This window comes from Spizellomyces punctatus, assembly GCF_000182565.1.
Source record: "Spizellomyces punctatus DAOM BR117 chromosome Unknown supercont1.1, whole genome shotgun sequence".
Classification (NCBI taxonomy): domain Eukaryota; kingdom Fungi; phylum Chytridiomycota; class Chytridiomycetes; order Spizellomycetales; family Spizellomycetaceae; genus Spizellomyces; species Spizellomyces punctatus.
The window spans coordinates 647,728-666,941 of record NW_015971537.1 but is presented as its reverse complement, the minus strand read 5'-3'; the positions used below and the strand labels follow the sequence as shown (position 1 = coordinate 666,941).

General features: G+C 47.3%; 9 protein-coding genes across 11 annotated transcripts; 4 read left to right on the top strand and 5 right to left on the bottom strand.

The window, feature by feature from the left end:
* Positions 1-49: 49 nt before the first annotated feature.
* Positions 50-3,358, bottom strand: SPPG_00262 (uncharacterized protein). The gene is made up of 15 exons (XM_016748593.1): positions 3,301-3,358; positions 3,043-3,210; positions 2,646-2,973; positions 2,517-2,585; positions 2,191-2,452; positions 2,041-2,111; positions 1,908-1,980; positions 1,735-1,846; positions 1,416-1,653; positions 1,266-1,352; positions 1,103-1,200; positions 968-1,040; positions 778-907; positions 515-720; positions 50-449 (listed from the first exon to the last, which is right to left on the bottom strand). The coding sequence occupies exons 2-15, from the start codon at positions 3,081-3,083 to the stop codon at positions 222-224; spliced, it is 2,016 nt and encodes a 671-aa protein (XP_016612576.1). The 5' UTR covers positions 3,084-3,210; positions 3,301-3,358; the 3' UTR covers positions 50-221.
* Positions 3,359-4,062: 704 nt separating this feature from the next.
* On the bottom strand, positions 4,063-5,914 carry SPPG_00261 (uncharacterized protein). The gene is made up of 2 exons (XM_016748592.1): positions 5,839-5,914; positions 4,063-5,734 (listed from the first exon to the last, which is right to left on the bottom strand). Exon 2 carries the CDS (start codon positions 5,605-5,607, stop codon positions 4,264-4,266), a length of 1,344 nt encoding a protein of 447 aa, XP_016612575.1. The 5' UTR covers positions 5,608-5,734; positions 5,839-5,914; the 3' UTR covers positions 4,063-4,263.
* Positions 5,915-6,031: 117 nt separating this feature from the next.
* On the top strand, positions 6,032-7,803 carry SPPG_08825 (uncharacterized protein). The gene is made up of 9 exons (XM_016756964.1): positions 6,032-6,100; positions 6,171-6,257; positions 6,328-6,434; positions 6,613-6,739; positions 6,795-6,872; positions 6,936-7,036; positions 7,101-7,239; positions 7,313-7,464; positions 7,529-7,803. Exons 1-9 carry the CDS (start codon positions 6,055-6,057, stop codon positions 7,706-7,708), a joined length of 1,017 nt encoding a protein of 338 aa, XP_016612574.1. The 5' UTR covers positions 6,032-6,054; the 3' UTR covers positions 7,709-7,803.
* Positions 7,804-7,900: 97 nt separating this feature from the next.
* Positions 7,901-10,528, top strand: SPPG_08824 (uncharacterized protein). Its single transcript, XM_016756963.1, has 12 exons — positions 7,901-8,224; positions 8,288-8,485; positions 8,561-8,643; positions 8,725-9,072; positions 9,150-9,194; positions 9,257-9,300; positions 9,370-9,524; positions 9,583-9,656; positions 9,722-9,740; positions 9,798-9,860; positions 9,919-10,034; positions 10,100-10,528. Exons 1-12 carry the CDS (start codon positions 8,043-8,045, stop codon positions 10,219-10,221), a joined length of 1,449 nt encoding a protein of 482 aa, XP_016612573.1. The 5' UTR covers positions 7,901-8,042; the 3' UTR covers positions 10,222-10,528.
* SPPG_00259 lies at positions 10,258-12,197 on the bottom strand. 2 transcript variants are annotated; one of them, XM_016748590.1, is made up of 9 exons: positions 11,955-12,197; positions 11,579-11,890; positions 11,441-11,524; positions 11,293-11,379; positions 10,953-11,236; positions 10,861-10,878; positions 10,726-10,795; positions 10,515-10,662; positions 10,258-10,455 (listed from the first exon to the last, which is right to left on the bottom strand). In XM_016748590.1, exons 2-9 carry the CDS (start codon positions 11,779-11,781, stop codon positions 10,369-10,371), a joined length of 981 nt encoding a protein of 326 aa, XP_016612571.1. In that variant the 5' UTR covers positions 11,782-11,890; positions 11,955-12,197; the 3' UTR covers positions 10,258-10,368. The 2 variants fall into 2 exon arrangements, with proteins under 2 accessions (XP_016612571.1, XP_016612572.1); XM_016748591.1 differs by having other exon boundaries at positions 11,978-12,197.
* Positions 12,198-12,326: 129 nt separating this feature from the next.
* SPPG_00258 (uncharacterized protein) lies at positions 12,327-14,521 on the top strand. The gene is made up of 12 exons (XM_016748589.1): positions 12,327-12,404; positions 12,478-12,577; positions 12,650-12,715; positions 12,771-12,919; positions 12,990-13,065; positions 13,131-13,283; positions 13,352-13,505; positions 13,563-13,630; positions 13,683-13,809; positions 13,871-14,083; positions 14,137-14,247; positions 14,302-14,521. The coding sequence occupies exons 1-12, from the start codon at positions 12,380-12,382 to the stop codon at positions 14,356-14,358; spliced, it is 1,299 nt and encodes a 432-aa protein (XP_016612570.1). The 5' UTR covers positions 12,327-12,379; the 3' UTR covers positions 14,359-14,521.
* On the bottom strand, positions 14,247-15,388 carry SPPG_00257. Of its 2 annotated transcripts, none has more exons than XM_016748587.1 (3): positions 15,090-15,388; positions 14,846-15,020; positions 14,247-14,785 (listed from the first exon to the last, which is right to left on the bottom strand). In XM_016748587.1, exons 2-3 carry the CDS (start codon positions 15,013-15,015, stop codon positions 14,482-14,484), a joined length of 474 nt encoding a protein of 157 aa, XP_016612568.1. In that variant the 5' UTR covers positions 15,016-15,020; positions 15,090-15,388; the 3' UTR covers positions 14,247-14,481. The 2 variants fall into 2 exon arrangements, with proteins under 2 accessions (XP_016612568.1, XP_016612569.1); XM_016748588.1 differs by having other exon boundaries at positions 15,095-15,388.
* Positions 15,389-15,515: 127 nt separating this feature from the next.
* SPPG_00256 (dihydroxy-acid dehydratase) lies at positions 15,516-18,215 on the top strand. The gene is made up of 11 exons (XM_016748586.1): positions 15,516-15,667; positions 15,729-15,838; positions 15,909-15,969; positions 16,039-16,274; positions 16,340-16,588; positions 16,650-16,847; positions 16,913-17,033; positions 17,095-17,507; positions 17,573-17,658; positions 17,720-17,926; positions 17,988-18,215. Exons 1-11 carry the CDS (start codon positions 15,585-15,587, stop codon positions 18,024-18,026), a joined length of 1,803 nt encoding a protein of 600 aa, XP_016612567.1. The 5' UTR covers positions 15,516-15,584; the 3' UTR covers positions 18,027-18,215.
* Positions 18,032-19,212, bottom strand: SPPG_00255 (ESCRT-II subunit protein SNF8). The gene is made up of 5 exons (XM_016748585.1): positions 19,091-19,212; positions 18,888-19,026; positions 18,634-18,811; positions 18,352-18,568; positions 18,032-18,291 (listed from the first exon to the last, which is right to left on the bottom strand). The coding sequence occupies exons 1-5, from the start codon at positions 19,193-19,195 to the stop codon at positions 18,202-18,204; spliced, it is 729 nt and encodes a 242-aa protein (XP_016612566.1). The 5' UTR covers positions 19,196-19,212; the 3' UTR covers positions 18,032-18,201.
* Between the last annotated feature and the right edge of the window lie 2 nt (positions 19,213-19,214).

Sequence of the window (19,214 nt, the reverse complement as noted above, 5' to 3'; positions counted from 1 at the left end):
CTGGATCTGGTCATTGAAACTACCTCTACCCAGGTAAGCGTGCAGTTATGTTCTAAAGAAGTATGAATTTTGCAAGGCAGATGGCTTGTATTGTCGGTTTCATGTAGAGTTCGCAGAGAATTCCCAGCTTTCCACAAATGCTCGATGACCTTGCCACACATGTGCCATTTTGCTACCATAACTGAAGCGTTTATGAAATAAACATACTAACTAGAATAGTTTCACTTTTTGCCCAGAGCTGACCCTGGCCGTTCTGGTACCAAGATTGGTCTCGGACTGCGACTTCCAGATGACAAATCAGGAGACCTGGCACCCAGCTGACGATCAGCGGACACGGGCAGATGGCGTGGGGGCTCACTCGCTGGCTCCTCTGCGGCCGTTTCGGCGACGAGGATCTCACGTTGCCGATCTAGCAGTCGAGTGAGCTCGGCTTGGGTTTGATGCAGTCGCTGTTTTTACAGCATAAAGCCGCGTGAGAATACGAAAAGTCTCAGCAGAGGGACCCGGGCCTTACCTCTGTCAGATGCATCGTATGCCCCACTCCGCTCGGGTTTCCAAACAGTCGACTAGCGACCCAAGTACTGAAGCGGTTACGAATACCGCTCTCGTTTACGACCTCAACTCCTGCACCTTCAATTTCCAGTAGCCTGTCATTCAGATCTTCTAATGACTTCTGGGTACGTGAAATAAGATCGTCCACCTCAGCTAAAGTATTTGGATCTGAGAGAATGGTCAGTGTAAATCGGGCACGATCCAACGATATGGCTCAATGTGTACCTGCGACATTCCGTCGCTTAGCTGCAAGCGGGTCACTTCGGACATACTGTGCCTCCAAGGCGGGCGTTACGTTTGTCAGTCGCCTTGTGCGGGTTGGCGCATAGCTGCGGAGCGTCTCTCCGATATAAATCTAGCAAGCCTGGCTCCTTAGCAGATACTCTGGCGATTCCACTCGCGGTGTGAATCATACCTGTCGTGGACGATATATCTTGTACTCTGGATCGTCAAGGCTCTCCAAGCAGTTTGCAATGAATCCCGCCACTCTACATTATTGCAACTGTTTTAGGGATCGTCGTACACAAACAACGGGACGTTATAGACACACCTTGGAACGGTCATCAATACAGGGAACATGTCTGGAGGAAATCGCAGCGTATGAAATACAATGGCAGTCCAGAAATCGATGTTTGCATAGAGGCCCCGCTAAATAACGCAGATGTTAGTGGCATTGCAGAAAACTGGACAAAGGGAAACGGTAGAACATGTACCTGCACAAACCATTCGTCCCCCATCACCGCCTCCTCCAGAGCAATCGCTATCTCCACCAATTTGTCCTTGCCCATAAGCTCAAACAGCTAAAATATACGTTAACACTCAAGTATGCATCGCCAGGATCCAGTAGCTATCAAACAATTTACCTCAAATGCCACTTTTTTTGCAACTCGGACTCGTGGATCACCAGTTTTATAGATCCTGTGGCCAAAACCCATAAGCCGGAGCGGGCGGGTGTTCTTTTGCGTAGCTTTCTTCCCACCGCCCAAACCATTTGAGGCGTAAAGGGCTGCCGCATCTGTCTCTTTTCTTTTGACCATACTCAAGAAAAGCTGGATCTTCTCGACCTTCCCAATCTGCTTTAACATGTCAATCACCGCTGACCTGGGATAAAGTAACCGTTCATTCACTCCTTGTCTTCTTTGGTGAACCCAAGGAACATAAATCCGCGCAGCTGAAACTCACGCTTTTCGTTCACCAAACAGAGCGCCAGCTGCGCCGGAGAGAGCCGTGTATGGGTCGACCCCCGATGAAATCAAGTGTCGCATTAAAACGGTCGAGCAATTACTGCCGTGCTCTATGTGGGTCACGAACTGAGCAACGAGAAACCCACTTCGGACAGACGTCCAGGCACTTACCCGCCAGCAAAATGAACATGGAGTTTAGAATCTTAATGAGACGCGGATCGGGTTTGAAATTGGGCTCGTTCAGCTAACAGCTCCACGAGTTGAGTTTGAATGTACGCGTGACTCCTTAGCACAAAAGGCACACCTTGTCCATCATGTAAAGAACATTCTCACAATAGTCAAGACAATTTGGCATCGGATGGTTGTATGGTCGCCCTGAAGGTAAGGATGCAACGGATATTACAGGTCTCCGTTGGAGTACAAACTGTTCCAATCCAGACAGCATGGTCCTTACCCAATCTATGACGGTACACGTTCGCAGCAATGGTTGGAACTTTACCGAGCATACGGAAGATTGCGCGGTTGCGCACTGAGCGAACAGCTTCAGCTTTTTCCTGTTCATCCGCAGACAATTCCTTGCCAGGAGCTGTCTTGGGCATCATGTACATGTCGACACCATGAAGAGCCGGATTGGCTTCTGGATGAAAAGTAGAGAGTGATGCAATGGTAGCAATAAGCATTCCATGGGGATGCGCATCGTATCGAAAAGTCAGCATCTAGATCAGACAGGTCAGAACAGCATCCAGGTGGTATCAGACATCACTTAAATGTTTCGCCTACCTGTCGTTCCAGCTCCGTATGCATATAGGTATGGGTCATCACAGCTTTCGTAAAGTGTTCATGCTCAGCCTGTGGCGTCAGTCGTCAATGTCAACTGGGAATGAGCTCCGCAACATCAGGAAAAAGTACCTTGGTGGGTAGATTTCCGTAAATAAGAAGATATGCCACTTCTAAATACGTGCTCTTTTCCACTAGCTCTTCCACATCGTACCCGCGATAGTACAATTTTCCATTGTCAGGGTCGATTTTGGATACTTTTGACCTGCACACAGTGGTATTCTTGAATCCCGGATCATACAGGCGAATCGGTACCTTGTCGGTGGGATCGTCTGATGGCGGTTTAGTAGGAGTTATTTTCAATTGTGCAAAAGCGGTTCCTGGAATGGTTTTGGTCTTGGTATTGATAGGAACGGTGATGGTAGTGTTCGTTCGCGGATCGGTGACAGTCAAAAAATTGCTACAGGGAAATTGTAATTTAATAGTTGGAAGGGAATCTTCCGGATGGGAAGGCAGCGAGGGAGCTTACTTGTCACCCGGTACAGGGCTGGCAGTGGCCGCCGTCGCCATGTTTGAGATGCCTTCCTGGCGGCACTTGAGAAGAGGAAGTGTGACAACGTCAAATGCTGACCAGATGTGGAGATGCCATAACCAGTACTTAGCGCGTAAATGACTGGAATCAGCCTGGTTCGACCCACTGGTAAAGTTGAATAGTTAATGATCCAGGTTTGATTCTCATGAGTATTGAATAAGCCAATTAAAACGAACATATGGCAGAGTGACTCACGTGACGTGAATGGAACGGAACGCGAAAGGGTTCTTCCACCTCTCCCCCTTGTTTTCGTGCCATACACTGCCTGCCTGCCTGCCTGCCGTGTTTTGTCTGCCTGCCTGCCTGCCTGCCTGCCTGCCGTGTTTTGTCTGCCTGCCTGCCGTGTTTTGTCTGCCTGCCTGCCATGTTTGTCTGCCTGCCTGCCATGTTTGTCTGCCTGCCTGCCTGTCGGTCGGTCGGCCGTAATAAAAGCGAGCGATGATGGACCTCCCCGCCTCATCCTCCTAGCGTGAATTTTCGAAGCAGAAAAAAGAGAGGTTCCTGATGTGGAGTTCCGAACACCCAGTCGACTAGCTTGAGGCGAAGATTGATAGGGCGTTGATCTGCTGAATCCGTAAGCTATGAGGCAAGTAGAAATTTGTTGTGGGATAAGGAATCAATTGGAAGAGCGCAGCTAAAACGGCGCGCGTTGCTAGGACGAGGAGGTCTTTTCTACATAGGAGCGACCTGGACCTCAGTGTGTTTCCAGCATGTCGAATAATGTACAACTTGTGTCCGGACAAAATCAGCACTCGTTCGATTTAACTTATATGTATTTACCTGATATTAAGTATGCCACACATTTACATATATAATTCAAACCGATCCACTTCGTTGAATGCATCGATAGACTTGTCCGAAATAATGACGAAGGTTGAGGCACGATTTTGTACGTGCCCTTATCCTTTTTGGAGACGCTGGAAACAAACTATAGAAGCTACAAAATGTCACTTCAATATTCGTCATTATTCTGGATGCTACGTTAATAAACATTCTGTGCCCGGCTACGTGTCACGACAATTGGATAGAAAAAATCCAGCCCGAAATACAGCCTACAATCCTTCCTATATACAGCTACGTAACATGTCTTTCTAAACCCTTCACCTCCTCCACCAAGCATATACATTGTTACAAAAAAGAGCACCCCTGAAGAATGTCCTAATACTCAAACCTGACTATCTCCCCAGTAGCATCACTAGAGACGTACACATACTTGTCCACGATGGCCAATCCTGCTGGTCTGAAACATGTGGTTACGGAAGTTGCAGGGCACAATTGGTCCGACAACCAAAGCACCCGATCTGTCACACGGTCCACTGTCGGAGATCCATCAGGCTTGAATGGTAGGCGTACGATAGAGTATCCCGCTGGAACGTTCCGATTCCAACTACCATGTAATGCCACATACAGCATCCCTGAAGGCCCGAATTCCATGTCAAGCGGCGCACTATGGGCCTGGATCATGGCAGAGGGAGTTACCACATTAGCAGGATCGCGGCACCATGCATCGGTGTGGGTACCGTCATTCATAGAGTCCGGCCAAGCGTACTGTGTGCCTACGGAGGGGTCTGTAGCAAATGACCCCGAAACGTTCCCTAGAGTGAAGCAGTACGGGTAGCCGTAAAAACGGCCAGGCTGCTCAAGCAGATATATGGGTTCTATAGGGCTATCTTGAACGATATCATTGCCGATATCGGGCCTCGCGAGATTATCCGGGCCGTTTACCGCTGTCCACAGCTTTCCTCTCGAATCAAAAGCCATGGCCACAGCATTGCGCACACCATCAGCAAATACTTCTGCGGTTTGGAAATTGAATGCGGTCGAGTTGTATGTTTTGTACGGCACCCGCCGAATTCGGGAGCGGAACGGGGTCGGGTCAACATTACCTAGGCTTCCTACAGAGATATAGAGCCAATTGGAATCCAAGAGAATTGTGCGAGTAATGTGCCCTGCTGCAGTGTCGCCAGGTAGGAAGCCGCTGTCAATGTTACTAACAAACGTTTCGTATTCACCGGGTTTCGCGATCGGTTGGCCAGAATATTTCCACCGATATACGGATGATGCGCTGCTGGCGTAGATGTACCCTTCGTGTATTGCCATACCATGGTTGAGTCCAATATTTAAGGACGAAACATCGAGAATCACATTCTGCGAAAAATCCGCAGTTGACGGCTGGACTACTGCAATCGCTACAACCTGCTGCTTCCCTCGAACAAGACTTAGAACTTTCCCAGTCGCGCGGTCAAACAGCAACGATCGTACGCCCGTTAACCTGCTTGCGACAAGGTCGACCGAGCCTTTGGCAGACTGTAAACCCGAATACGTTGTCATGGGTGTCCCGGTACTGTCGTTGTTCTTCGGTCGGGTCAGACCGAGAGAGAGACCCAGTATGAGAGCCAATAGTAATAGACTGACTACGAAAGAGATGATAATGGACTTGCGATTTGTGCAGCGTTTTGTTGAGGGTTTGGGTGATGACGTTGGGGGTCTGGGTGATGACATGGTGTGCACTTGACCACTGGATGACCTTAAGTATCCCAATTTTAACACCTAGGAGTCTGCACGCGCCAACTTTACAGTATTCGGTGGGAGGTGCTGAGATAGTTTACAGCTAACCCTTTAGCTGCAACTATATGAAAAACGACAGCGCGCAAGTATGGTTAAAGCAGGGAGGACGCCAAATGGTAATCCAATGCAGTACGACCAAATCTCTCGATCGTCTAAAATTGATACCTAGCTGTCTCCAAATGACCGACTTTCAAGTGTTCCGTGGAAAAGGCGTTAAGAGAAAGTGGAGTCAACGTTTCAGCGACATTTGAATGCAAGACTTGGGAAGGTCGTGTAAGGTTTCGCGCTACGATAAGCCACATAACGTAATATGTGACAGATGTGTGACAGAGCACAAAGTTTATCTGACACTCAACACTTAACTCAAAACATCGCGCAACGATGAATGGCGAAGAACAGGCGATATACTGTGAGTCGCTGGTGAAGAGTAAGCTAACGCGGAGATAGTATCCTTCCTCTTTCGTCCTGCCACTGATGCTATGGTGGGGGTCTTTCAGGAGTGGACAGACTGCTTGAAGACAAAGATACTCCCTTCGCCGACGTTGTGCAAGGTGTCATCAAATGTTTGCAACCTGCGGTTCCGTGTGTGTTTCGTCGCTTCCATCTATCCTTTGCTCTTGCGCGAGCAGACAATCTTAGTTAGTTCTGCATCAGATCTATCTACACGTAATATCCAATTGCTGTGCGCCCAAGTCCTTTCCGGCCGTCTCGAAGACGATCCAGACGAGGTAGTGGACCTGCTAGGGAATTACGAGAATTCGGTACGTGTTTTGAGCGCTTACTAGCCTCCGTGCATAGTGGCATCTTGTCTTAGACGCAATGTCATAGGTCTACAAGACCATGTATGCGTCTTGGTCACTGCCGCTTCCACGTGGCCATGCCATTGTTTAGTGCATCAAATCCTGCCCCTAACTCGCAGTGCCTTGCTCCCTAAACAAGGAAGACGATGCGGCTTATATAGTTTACTCGCTTTTACACCATCTTGGTCATGCTTGGCCTAACGCGTTTCGGCGTCTAGATGACGAATGGTTAGCGAGACTCAAGACTGTTCTTTTGAAGCGATCGGGTAAGCGTGTAACCCTCAACTACTCTCCTCGCTTCTTACTTAGTTGAATGTTTAGGCGAACGATGTCATCAAATGGCAGCGTTACTCATGTGTGAGATCTGCGAGACGAGAGAACTCTCATTGTCGGATCTTGGTTGGTAAACTCAATTCGCTGTTATCCAATGCGTCGGTTTAAGCTGAGATTGTTGCCCCCAAGAAACCTTCGATGCATCGTTCCTCAACAATCTTGCGGAAATGATTGAACAAACTGGCAGCGCGGAGAATGAGGAAGAGAACTACACGTTGGTGAGAGCACTGGTAAGTTAATTGGTGGCAGTCACATCTCTTCTTTTTTGCGATCTTGATCATATGCGATTCATAGCTTGCAATACACGATCAGTTTGCTCAAAAGAACTTTGCAAGATCTGTCATTCCTAATCGGGTCATAGAGGTCTTGCAGAAGAGAATTGACCAAAGCAAAACCCTCTCAGAAAACTTTATTTTCATATTCAATCGGGAAGGTACCAATGTTTTGCACAGGGCTCAATCCGTGCCCAGGTGCCGAACTGATTTGAACACTCCGCTACAAAATAGAGGACCGAAAGCGGCGCATTATAATGGCTCGTTTTCTGGAAATCGTCCTATCATCGACGAGTGCGCGAAATTTGTGGTACACAAATGACCTGGGAATAATCTTGGACGTAGTGATCCGCGAGACAAATAACGTGGACGCAGAAGATGAAATGGTATGATCTGTTGAGGTTTGCATGCCATGTCAATATTATGTCCTCACTTCGTTGTCCCTCTAAGCTACACCATAGCTACATTCGCCTTTTACCGTTGCTTTTACGTCATCCGAACGTGACCTGGAGCGAACGAAGAAAGCAAGAGGTGGAAAAACAACTTGTTGGAATCCGTGACGGGCCGTTCGTTAAGTCATCTACACGGAAATGCGCAGAAAGAGCGCTGATGGACATCTTGCGCCCGTAACAGTTGAAGTTAAATCTACAATCTAGGTTGAGACGCTCACTTTAAATGTCTAAATATGCAAATATCAATTTTCATCCATAGTTTTGCAATTGGGGGTTTTGTAACTTCATGTGCACTACAATAATTGGATCAGATCAGATATTGCGCTCGTTCACTGAGTCATGTGACCGCGTATGACGGATGCTTCATCTCAGAAGCTTCCCAACAATGCAATATCCAGTTACAGTACAGGCAACGCATCCAAGTAACAGTCTCGTTCGACTCAAAGCCCCAACTTTCCCACTTTGTCTCACAGATCTCGCGGAAGCCTAAATTCCTCATCAACCTAATAGATATGAGCATGACTAATAAGAGATCTGGAAGGCCATCCCGACAGGGATCTTCCGACGATGCTACCCAGCCACTATTGCCAGCGCCTGTCACCTCAGTGACTTCCGTTCCAGCAAATCCGCAGCCCGCATCAATAACAACAACCCAAGCAAAGGCCGGGAAGGCCGATGCTAGGATGCCCAAGCGGTAAAGGGTAGATATTCTTGTCTCTGGACCCAATTGAGGCTAACTGGATGACGCTTGCGACAGCACCACCAAAACTTCCCAAAAGCTCACCCTCTTCCCTGCCGATGTACCTACTGTACACGAACCGACAATCGATCTCGATGAGCAACTAGATAACATACCACAACTCCCACACGTCACCGCCAAGACACAAAAAGAACGATGGTTGAGCAGACTGGAGAAGAAGTGGTTACCGAGAGTCACCGCATACTGTACCGCAAAGTATGTATCAATAATACGGTGATATTCATGAGTGAAGAGACGTTCTGTAACTCATGTTCGCACCATCTTTGATAGTTCCTATAAGATGGACGCGTTGATGGATTACCTGAAAAGTCGAGCCAATCGAAATCGGACCGCTCCCAAGAAGTTTGATGAAGGTAAACACAGGCCGTCCCAGTTTGGATGCCTTACTTCAAGGCTAGCAGTCTATCCACCAATCTAACTATTTCAAACTTCAGCAATTCACACCCCATACATGGTGTTTGCGCCCAACGGCCATCCGCATGTAAGCAGCGAACCTACTCCCGATTTGATCAACTTATCTACAGAGGATATTGCGGGTGAAATCCAAAGTCCTCGACACGAAGCAGCAATTGACAACATCGACTCCTTTTTTGAGCAAAATATTGACGCATCCGGGAGGACGATACCGAGCAATATACCATATGATAATCTAGCGAAACGAATAGCTCCAATTGGAGAGTGCTTGTTTTTTGCATATGGAGTAGTCGTCATGTGGGGTCTATCGGAGGCTGAAGAGCAGGTTGTGTTGAAAGAGTTGGAACCTTTTGAGGAGGAAAAATTAGGTAAGAGAAGGAGTTTGCTCTAAGGTTGGGGAGGGTGATATACTCAATGCGTTGATTGTTTGTTCTTTTTTTTGTAGGGGAGGATGACATTGAGATTGAAGAATTTGTGTTCCATTACAACGGTAGATGGCGCATGTGAATTTGTCAACCTTGGTGGTTACTCATAGTCGTCTGACCCTCTTAGCGTACTACCAACCGCGAATCTACAATGATATCATCACTTTGAAGGTATGAATGCCCAGTGTGCCTTGTAGAAACACTCCAACATACAAGACCATGCTGACAACGTGTCCAAAGAATCCCGCAAATTATATGATCAAATTGACTATTTCCCATGCCATCGCTCAATCCGTAAAACTGGCGCTCTTTGAAGGATTGATCGAGGAGACTATTGAGAGCACAAAACATGTTCCTCAAATCCTTGCAGAGACGGGCAAAATCCGAATGTCAAGGTTTGTGGTGCGACAGATGTCATTTTCTCACCTTTAAGGCATGCTGACATGGAAACAGGAAATCGGTGAACAAGAAGATTGGACAGTTGTTCATCATGCGGATCAATGTGAATCTTGTGTCCAATGTGCTAGGTAAGAGAAATCTTTTAAATGGACGTGATATGGGAACTTTCCTGATCAGAATGTTCTCAATTAAGATATTCCCGAAATTTTCTGGTATAGTTGAATTATCATGCTGCTGTGATACTCTGAATACTAACATGGTACTTGTAGGAGTGAACCCGCGCTAGAACCATTGTATATGGCTATTCGGGGGTATCTTGAAATTTCACAACGGTCGGTAATTGTAATTTCCAATTCGTTGTCGGTATATCTCAAACAATGATTCATTTAGAGTTGACCTTCTTAATCAACGAGTTTCTGTAATATCCGATCTCTTGGATATGTTGAAAGAACATCAAACAAGTTCACATGGGGAACAGCTCGAATGGATCGTTATCATCCTGATTGGTAAGGATGGACTTCCTCTGACCTTGTGCATTGCAATCTTTGCTTATCCCTATCATGCACCGTAGCATTCGAGATCATCATTGGTATAGTCACAATATCGTTTGATTTGTCGTCGTATCTAAATCATGGGGAGAGAGCGGCGTTAAGGTCATCGATAAATCCTCTCACTATGCCTTCGCTGGATTGAGGGGGACTTGTTAATAGCATGAAGACTCATTGAAATGTCCGACTCATGTTTTGGAGTAATAGGTCCAGCTGGCAGATAATCCAGAAGAAGTCTTTCTTGGTCCTCTCAGGGTTTTCTGATAAGGCCATCTGAGAATTATAGTCTATTTTAAGCATCAGGAAGCTCCTGAGCAAAATGCGCTCGTATGCGCGTTACATGTCGAGGAAGGATGTTATGTACAGGATGCGTTGCAGGCTGCAAAAAGATTGTACATTAGGAGATGCTTTATGGAAGACTGACTGGGCAAGACGCACCAACAAATTTTGCCCATTCCCTACAACCACGGGCCCCCGTTCTCCATCCGCCACAATAATGTCCTCCTGTACAGGATCCCATGCATATCGGTGTTGAGCTATAGAGAGACCAGAGAGGACGTAGCAAGTGTGATAATAATCAGGATTCCTGATTGATGGAAGATCGGTCATTATAAAAGCCATTCAAGAGCTTAGTACAGTTGCGACGCACTTGTCCGGTTTATCCTTCAATCCTCCACGCTCTCCTTGACAGCATATAAGAATATATTCCTGTAAGGCCTCTGTTATCAGACAAAGAGACACAGTTAGCCCATAGTACTGTTGATATTGACTCTTGAGCAACTACCTCGATTGAAGAGATCCACTGCATGCAGAGCAGTGAGTTAATTAAAGAAGAAACGAAATGTATGACGTCCCGCGCAGGTATATGCGACGCACCTTTCCCCGCTTCATCGCCATCACGTCTAGCTAATGCACATTCAAGCAACGGGAAAGCCCCCCCTTGCCAGAATGAATAGCACCCATCCACAAGCTTATTTGTCCTGCCTTGGAATCCCTTTTCGACTGCTAGTTGTCGGAAACACAGCCATCTTGACAATTTGTCAAGGTCCAGGAGCTCTGTTTTTCCTAAAAGTTCCATCGCTGCAAAGGCGCAGAATGTATAACCACCATGAGCTTCTACACCTGGAATTCCACCAATTCCTCCTTCATAGGTTTGAGAGCTGCAGATAGGCCATGAGACTATGCTGGCACAATTGTTCAGACGCAAAGTTCTTACCAAGCAATGAACTGTTCTGAATTTGCGGCCAGGTCGGGACTTACGATATTTAGAAGTTTGACTGTTGCTAATACGCAATAAATTCCCCTGAATATGTATCACTTAGAAGGGCCCGGAGACGAACAATCATAGGTTTGGCGAAATGTACCTAACATCCAATTCGCCCCCTTCATGCATGAGAAAAGATCCGTCCGCTTGCTTTAGTCGCCGGAGCCAATCCAGCAGTGCCGATCTAATCCAAAGATCAGCTGGGTTCCTTAATCGATGGGATAAGGAAAGTGTTCACCTGTCAATCAAATCATACGCCTCTTGTGTCCCAACAATAGCCAACGCATTTACAGCAGCATATGTTGTTGCCACATGTGATATTTGGCCAGGTCCTCCCCCGAATCCACCAGTGGAATTCTGACACCGAGCCAATGTTTTGACTGCCCGCGATGCTACCTCTTGCGACAATGGTTCATCGAGGAGATCTAACCCATGTAGCATCCAGTATACAAGCCAAGGCTGACTGGCATCTAGGACTACGAAGCGCTTCGAAAGACCTTCCAAACCAGACTTGAGATACCGTATGTGTAGGGTTCGTTGCAATCTGACACTGCAGGAACGACAGTAAGCGCTTGTAATCGATCCTCTCTATCCATGGCTGACATCTGGTTTACCTGGGCTGCTCTAGTAAACCCACCTTGTTAAGGGTTCAGGTGGTACTTTCCACTTGTACCGTGCATAGAGGGGCATCACCGCGGCTTCCACTTCCTCCTGCATTTCGGATGTTTCGGTAGGAAATCCGTCGTCAGGCAACCCCCATATATCCTCGTCAAGCCATTGATCGGATGTATCGGAGTCTGCCTGTGTGTCAGGCTCCTCTTGAAATACAATGCGCATCGTGCGCAATCACAATCGCGGAGCAATCAAAGGTGTATCAATCCTAGAAGTTGAGGATCCTCTCGTGTAGGTCATGTGACGGTCCGAAAGAATGGACAAACGACAGATATGGTTAAATTGGCATGTTCCATTGGCTCCAACCTCCTTGTACTTCAACTTCCCATCATTCAAGTTGTGAATTCCATTTAAGCGGACACTTGCAATGACGCAGCCAGGCCCCGGTGATGGTGTGTTTCTGTTGAAGCAAGTGGGAACTGTTACGTTCAGACTGAAGATACCAATCGTGGATTTTAATTGTAGGAGCGTCGTCAAGACAAGAAGAGGAGAAGCAGATCGTTGAGGAGAAGATTATCAATGAAGAATACAAGATATGGAAGAAAAATAGTCCATTCCTCTATGAGTGAGTAATCTTTGAAAGTTTCCCAGCAGGTAGTTATGATTATTGAACGACTGATTGTTTGGCTCTTCGCAGCACGGTAATAACCCATGCCTTGGAATGGCCTACTCTTACGGTTCAATGGCTTCCGGACATCGAACGGTAAGGATTGTGTATAGTTTTCCTATCTTCAATACCCACTGACAAGGGCGTAAAGGCCAGAGGGCAAGGATTATACTCTGCAGCGCCTAATTATGGGAACGCATACATCGGATTCAGAGCAAAATTATTTGCAAATTGCTCAAGTCCAACTGCCTAATGATAATGTGGAAACGGATACACGAAAGTATGACGAAGAGAGAGGAGGTATGGCATCAAAGCTTGTCTTGGTTTTGCTTTTTGCAAGGTGACGCTCGTAATTAATGCATGCGAGCAGAGGCCGGCGGATACGGTGGTCAAGAGTGTCGAATTACCATTATTCAAAAGATCAACCACGATGGGGAGGTTAATAGGTATATTTTGGTACAAGTTGCTTAGCGGCTTGTCACACCGATATGAACATGATTACCACGATTAGAGCGCGATACATGCCTGCAAATCCAAATATCATTGCAACGCGAACGGTAATGGGCCCTGTATATGTCTTTGATCGAACTCGCCACACATCTACCCCAAACCCCGATGGAGTCTGTAGCCCTGAGATCAAGCTCCTTGGTCATACCAAAGAAGGGTGAGTATATATCGTTCAATCTCGTTCCAAACGGGAGGCATGTAGGATGCTGATCACAACTTCTATAGCTATGGAATGTCGTGGCATCCTCGCAAGGAGGGCATTCTGATAACCGGTTCAGAGGACACAACGATCTGCGAGTGGGACATTACTGGCTATACCAAGGAGCGGAAGACGATGTCCCCGAAGCGAACCTATACTGCTCACACAGCATGGGTGGAGGTTAGCAGCTTCCTGAACATTCTGCTTTTTGAAGCGCTGCTCATATTTATTATTCAGGATGTGGCATGGTCCGAGCTGATTGAACCAATCTTTGCATCAGTTGGTGATGACAAGAAGTTGATGATGTAAGTATTCGCTGCTATACTCTACTATCTCCAAACTGACACCATTAGTTAGCTGGGATACCCGGAATGCATCTGTACACAAGCCGACATACAGTGTGGATGCACACACTGCTGAGGTCAATTGCGTAGCATTCAGTCCAAAGAACGAGCATCTTCTGGCAACAGGTTCCGCGGATAAGGTAGCTCGCCGTGTATCTTATTCTTGTCCACGTCACCGGTCCGCTAAGCGTTTTACCTCAGACTGTTGCCCTCTGGGATCTGAGGAATCTCAAGCGTAATTTACATGTGTTTGAAGGCCATCAGGAAGAAATTTTGCAATTGCAGTGGTCCCCGTTCAACGAGACCATCCTGGCCAGTTCTAGCGGAGATCGAAGATTGAACATTTGGGACCTTAGTCGGATTGGGGAGGAGCAATCACCGGAAGATATGGAGGATGGACCACCGGAGCTTCTCGTAAGTGCGACTCTCGGGCTGCAGTTACAATCTGTGCTGACCTATTCGTTCAGTTTATTCATGGCGGTCACACGAATAAGATTGCCGACTTCAGCTGGAACCCCAATGAACCATGGGTGATGTGCAGTGTGGCCGAAGACAACATTGTGCAAGTGTGGCAAATGGTAGGTAAACCTTTCCAATAGTTGCTGATGGCAGCAACTTACCAATCTATAAAGGCAAGCAACATTTACACGCAAGAGGAAAGCGTAATTCCTGACAGCGAATTGGAGTGATATAATTTTATGTTGTTAGCTCGCTGGACATCGCCGGATATAATGTGTACTACTGGTCTCAAAATGCTAGTGCATACTCAAAGCCCTAGATGCAAAGGCGAAAACTAACTCATGCGTAGCTCGTCAATCATCGACGCCCGGACTCGACCGATGTCTTGCCCGCAGCAATGGATCTTCCAATTCAGCTGCTGCGTCCTTTTTCAGCATAATTTTCCGGACGATAGGTCGCAAGGCGTAATAGATAACGGTTCCTACAGGCCCCATGGCGACTGCCCAGCCCAATATCGCGCACCCAAGGCCAGTGATAATGGTAGACGCCCCACTCCAAAATCCAACTTGCTTCAAATGAGCAATAAGGTCCGCGGGAGAAAGTGGGAGAGGATCTCGGTGCAAGATACGTTCCCCAAAGCGCATAAATGGAAGTGACCTGGTTTATGGGTAAGTGAGTTAAGACCCAAGAGCACGAAAGACATATCAGCCAGCGTACAAAGCGACATCAGCAGGAGTAAGGAGAAGGTTGATAGCTTGCATAACCGGTGTGTTCAAGCCGAAACGCCACGCAGCAGCTAGGCAGAGTAGTGAGGTAACCCCGAGGACAGGGAAGAGACCACATACAACCGCTAGCGTTATTGTCAGCGACAGCTTGTCGGGGGACATGCCGGCTGTTTGGCATCGTCAAGGAAGATTGAGGAACAGGCGCAGATACAAAATCCACAGCGTAACTTGCATACCATACCACGTAGGGCAGCCTTGAAGGGAGCGACAATTCTCCTTCGAACAAAAGACCCAAAACGACCATGTTGCCGTCGATCCATCATTGTACAATAAGCAACAGCCAACAGCAGGCTCTTCGGCAGTATTCACCAGATGTAGGACTCACTGTTGACATGGTAACATTACAGCACGGCAATGTATGGTACCTGACGAAAATTCCACCTAATGCCAGTTTCCTCATATTCAGTCGTTGGAAACAGAGTCCATGGCAGTTATCTGAGCAATAGGAAATGGGGCAACAGAAAGTACCCTTGCAGAAATGCTCGCAGTCAGTTCAACGGGCGCTTGAAGAACCAAGTGCTGCGCCCACGTGTCGGTTGGATGACTCTTGTGACTCATTCAGAAGATTATCAGAAAAGATCTATTGCTTAGTCTGATAGTCCCCCTTCAAGGCTTCAAGCCCGTTGTTGTTAAAAGGTCAGAGTTGGGAATCTACACTGGCTTAAGAAAACATGCAGCTTCAAATATCCACATGCAGTGCTCGAGCGCTGACGTCAGCGTCTGCTGCCAGAAAACGGACGGCATGCGTACGAAGGTAAAGGGCTTATTGGTCCTGCAATGGCCGTTTTTGATGCTTATTCTCCCTTACATCACAGTCTTCCAGCCCTTGTGCGCCGTTATGCAAGTCCAGCAAATGACACCGCCCCAAACCGATACAGTGCGAGGATTACACAACCAAAATCACAGGGTGCTTCGCAGGCTATGTGTAAGTCCACCTTGCCGACGCTGTTGTACGATGGAACAGGCATTCCCTTTTTAACGTCGTGGGACAACAGTGCACGCTACAGGACTGACGCCCGAAGACCTCAACTTGCCCCAAGTTGGAATTTCTAGCGTGTAAGTTTACTGAGCTCGTTTATGGAAACGTGAGCAGCCAACAACTCAACGCAAGAGCTTGATATGCAGATGGTATGAAGGGAACCCGTGCAACATGCACCTTCTTGATCTCGCCGGTAAAGTTAAGGAAGGTGTCAAAAAGGCGGGGCTGGTCGGATATCGGTTCAACACAATCGGCGTCAGTGACGGTATTAGCATGGGTACGGAGGGAATGAGTTATTCTCTTCAATCAAGAGAGATAATTGCAGACTCCATCGAAACGGTGATGGCTGCGCAGTGGTACGATGGCAATATATCCATCCCTGGTACGAATTATGTGGATTTTTTATTGGAAGGGATATGGTACTCAAAGCATATAAATTATCATAAGGGTGCGACAAAAACATGCCGGGATGTCTCATTGCATTGGCTCGCTTAAACCGTCCATCCCTTATTGTCTACGGCGGTTCGATAAAAGCTGGGAAATCATGCGGTGGCGAACCCTTGGATATCGTATCCGCGTTCCAGGTCTATGGAGAGTATATTGCCGGCCGTGTGACAGAGGAGGAACGAATTGATGTCGTAAGACATTCTTGCCCGGGTGCAGGCGCCTGCGGGGGCATGTACACAGCTAATTCCAGTAAGGAAGCATTTGTTGTGATTCGAAGTATTTCCACTGCTCATTGCCATTTGAATTGAAGTGTCTAGCGCAATCGAGGCAATGGGTATGAGTTTACCGTACAGTTCATCCACACCTGCGGAACACCCTCAGAAAATGGAGGAATGCGTCAGAGCGGGCGAGGCAATCAAATACCTGCTTGAGAACAACATCACTCCGAAGGACATCATGACTCGAGAAGCGTTCGAAAACGCAATGGTGCTCACAATGGCGCTTGGGGGTATGAGGAAACCCTTCGGTGTTTACTTTGGTAGATATACTCAAGCTATTCCTTTGATTGACCAGGCTCGACAAATGTTGTCTTGCATTTCATTGCTATCGCCCGTGCGCTCGGCGTGACCCTCACCATCGATGACTTCCAGGCTGTTAGCGACCGTGTTCCTTTGATTGCTGACTTGAAACCTAGGTATATGTCAATGCTCGTCGACTGTTTTATGTGACAGTTGGCTTACTTCAATTTACCCTAGTGGAAAGTATGTATTCGCGGACCTTCACGAAATCGGTGGCATTCCCGCAGTGATGAAGTACCTTCTTGAAGAGGGATTATTGAACGGTGACTGTCTTACGGTGACCGGAAAGACGTTAGCAGAGAACTTGAAGGACCTTCCCGGGCTTAAACCTGGCCAAGAAATCATCCGCCCTCTGTCCAAACCTATCAAATCAACTGGTCACATCCAGATTTTGAAGGGTAACTTAGCTCCGGAAGGTTCGGTAGCGAAGATCACTGGTAAAGAAGGGATAGCCTTTGAGGGGCCTGCCAAGGTCTTTGACTGCGAGGAGGATATGCTTGCTGCCTTAGAGAACAAGAAAATTGGAAAGGGGGACGTCGTCGTCATCCGATATGAGGGCCCTAAAGGGGGTCCTGGCATGCCCGAAATGTGTAAGGAACAAACAACTAAATTCATATTAGTCGTAAATTCGCCTGAATCTTCTTCCTGCTTAAAGTGACTCCAACCAGTGCGGTAATGGGTGCGGGATTGGGCAAAGATGTTGCCCTTTTGACGGACGGACGATTCTCTGGTGGAAGCCACGTAAGAGCCGGACGTGCTATTCTCATGGTCTGGTTCACCTGGCTTATGCATCCTTGCACAGGGCTTCATCATTGGCCACATCACCCCTGAAGCTCAGGTCGGAGGTCCCATTGCTCACATTCGCGACGGAGATATCATCTCCATCGACGCAAACTCTAAATCCATTTCCGTAAACGTTTCTGAAGCCGAGTTTGAAAACCGGCGGAAGTCATGGTCGGCACCACCCTACAAGGCCACCAAGGGGACCCTGTATAAGTTCATTAAGAACGTGAGTTCTTTGCATGCGAAGGTTGGACAGAATGGGTTCCTAATGAGTCTTTCTTACATAGGTAAATAATGCATCAATGGGATGTACAACTGATGAATGATCAGATTTGTCATCATACATGAATGTCATTTAAATTGTTGTCCAGTGAATAGAACTTGTCGAAAGATGGCCCTCTGTACGACTCAAAGCTTTCCAATATGCCAGAAAATGCTGACCAAGTAGTAGCTAGCTGTATGGTATACAAGATAAATATATACATTGCAGGGAACCCATTCTCATGAATCCGCGAAGAATCCTGCGACCCAGTACTCCGCCGGCTCTGTTTGCATATCAATCCAACATATACCGTCTTTCAGTAAGTCGTCCTGTAGAAAAGCAATCAGATACGAGTCTTGACATAGGCCCGTTGTAAGACCATGACGTACCAAAACCCTTTGAGACCGATCCGCATCCCAGTTCAGCTTAGAAGTGACTTCCCGAATAGTTGTAAATCCGACAACTTGCGCCAAATTCAGTACAGTGGAGAAGTCAACGTTCAGCTCTCTTGGGACGGATTGTACGAGCTTTCGAGATCCAATTTGCACTACATCAAACCCATTCCCCAGCGGTTTGAGATTTTTGATGCTGCGGACGATGTCGTCCCTAAACCGCCAACACACAAGCGATTAACAGAGAGAGAAGGAGAATCACCATAACGCACATCATACTCGCTAATTTCCTGCGCATTGCGCCCACGTAGTCTCTCCAGAAGGCGCTTAAGATCAGTGATATCAATGAGCCCGCCGTTCCGTTCACGCGTAGCGATACATATTTCGGCGATCTGTACACCCAATTCATAGTAGAAGTCTCCAACACCTAAAAGTTCCGACCAGAACCCTTTATTTGCTAATATGGAAAGTTAATTAGCATATCACAGAGAGCTGCGTGTGCAAAAAACTCAAGTGTCGACGTGGTCACATACAAGCGAGTGGGTCAATGCCAATATTCGTGCACATTCGCTGAAAATGCATCCGAAACTTTGGGTCACGCTTGATATCTTTTCGGTATTTGCGAGCAAAGTCCTCTAGATTTGTTTTGAACACTGACAGCTGCGTTTTCAGCTAATAATGGATGTCTGAGTGCAAGGAAAAGGGAGATTTCTTTGGCAATGCTGCAACATCTCACCTGTTCTAGCTGTTGGTGTGCAAGTGCCTCTCCCGCTCTTTGGAATTCGGCATTTGTGCGGGCTTGTTGCTGCAGGCCGTGTATTCCTACTCGTCGTCGCGACATTGCTGAAACTACTTTTTGC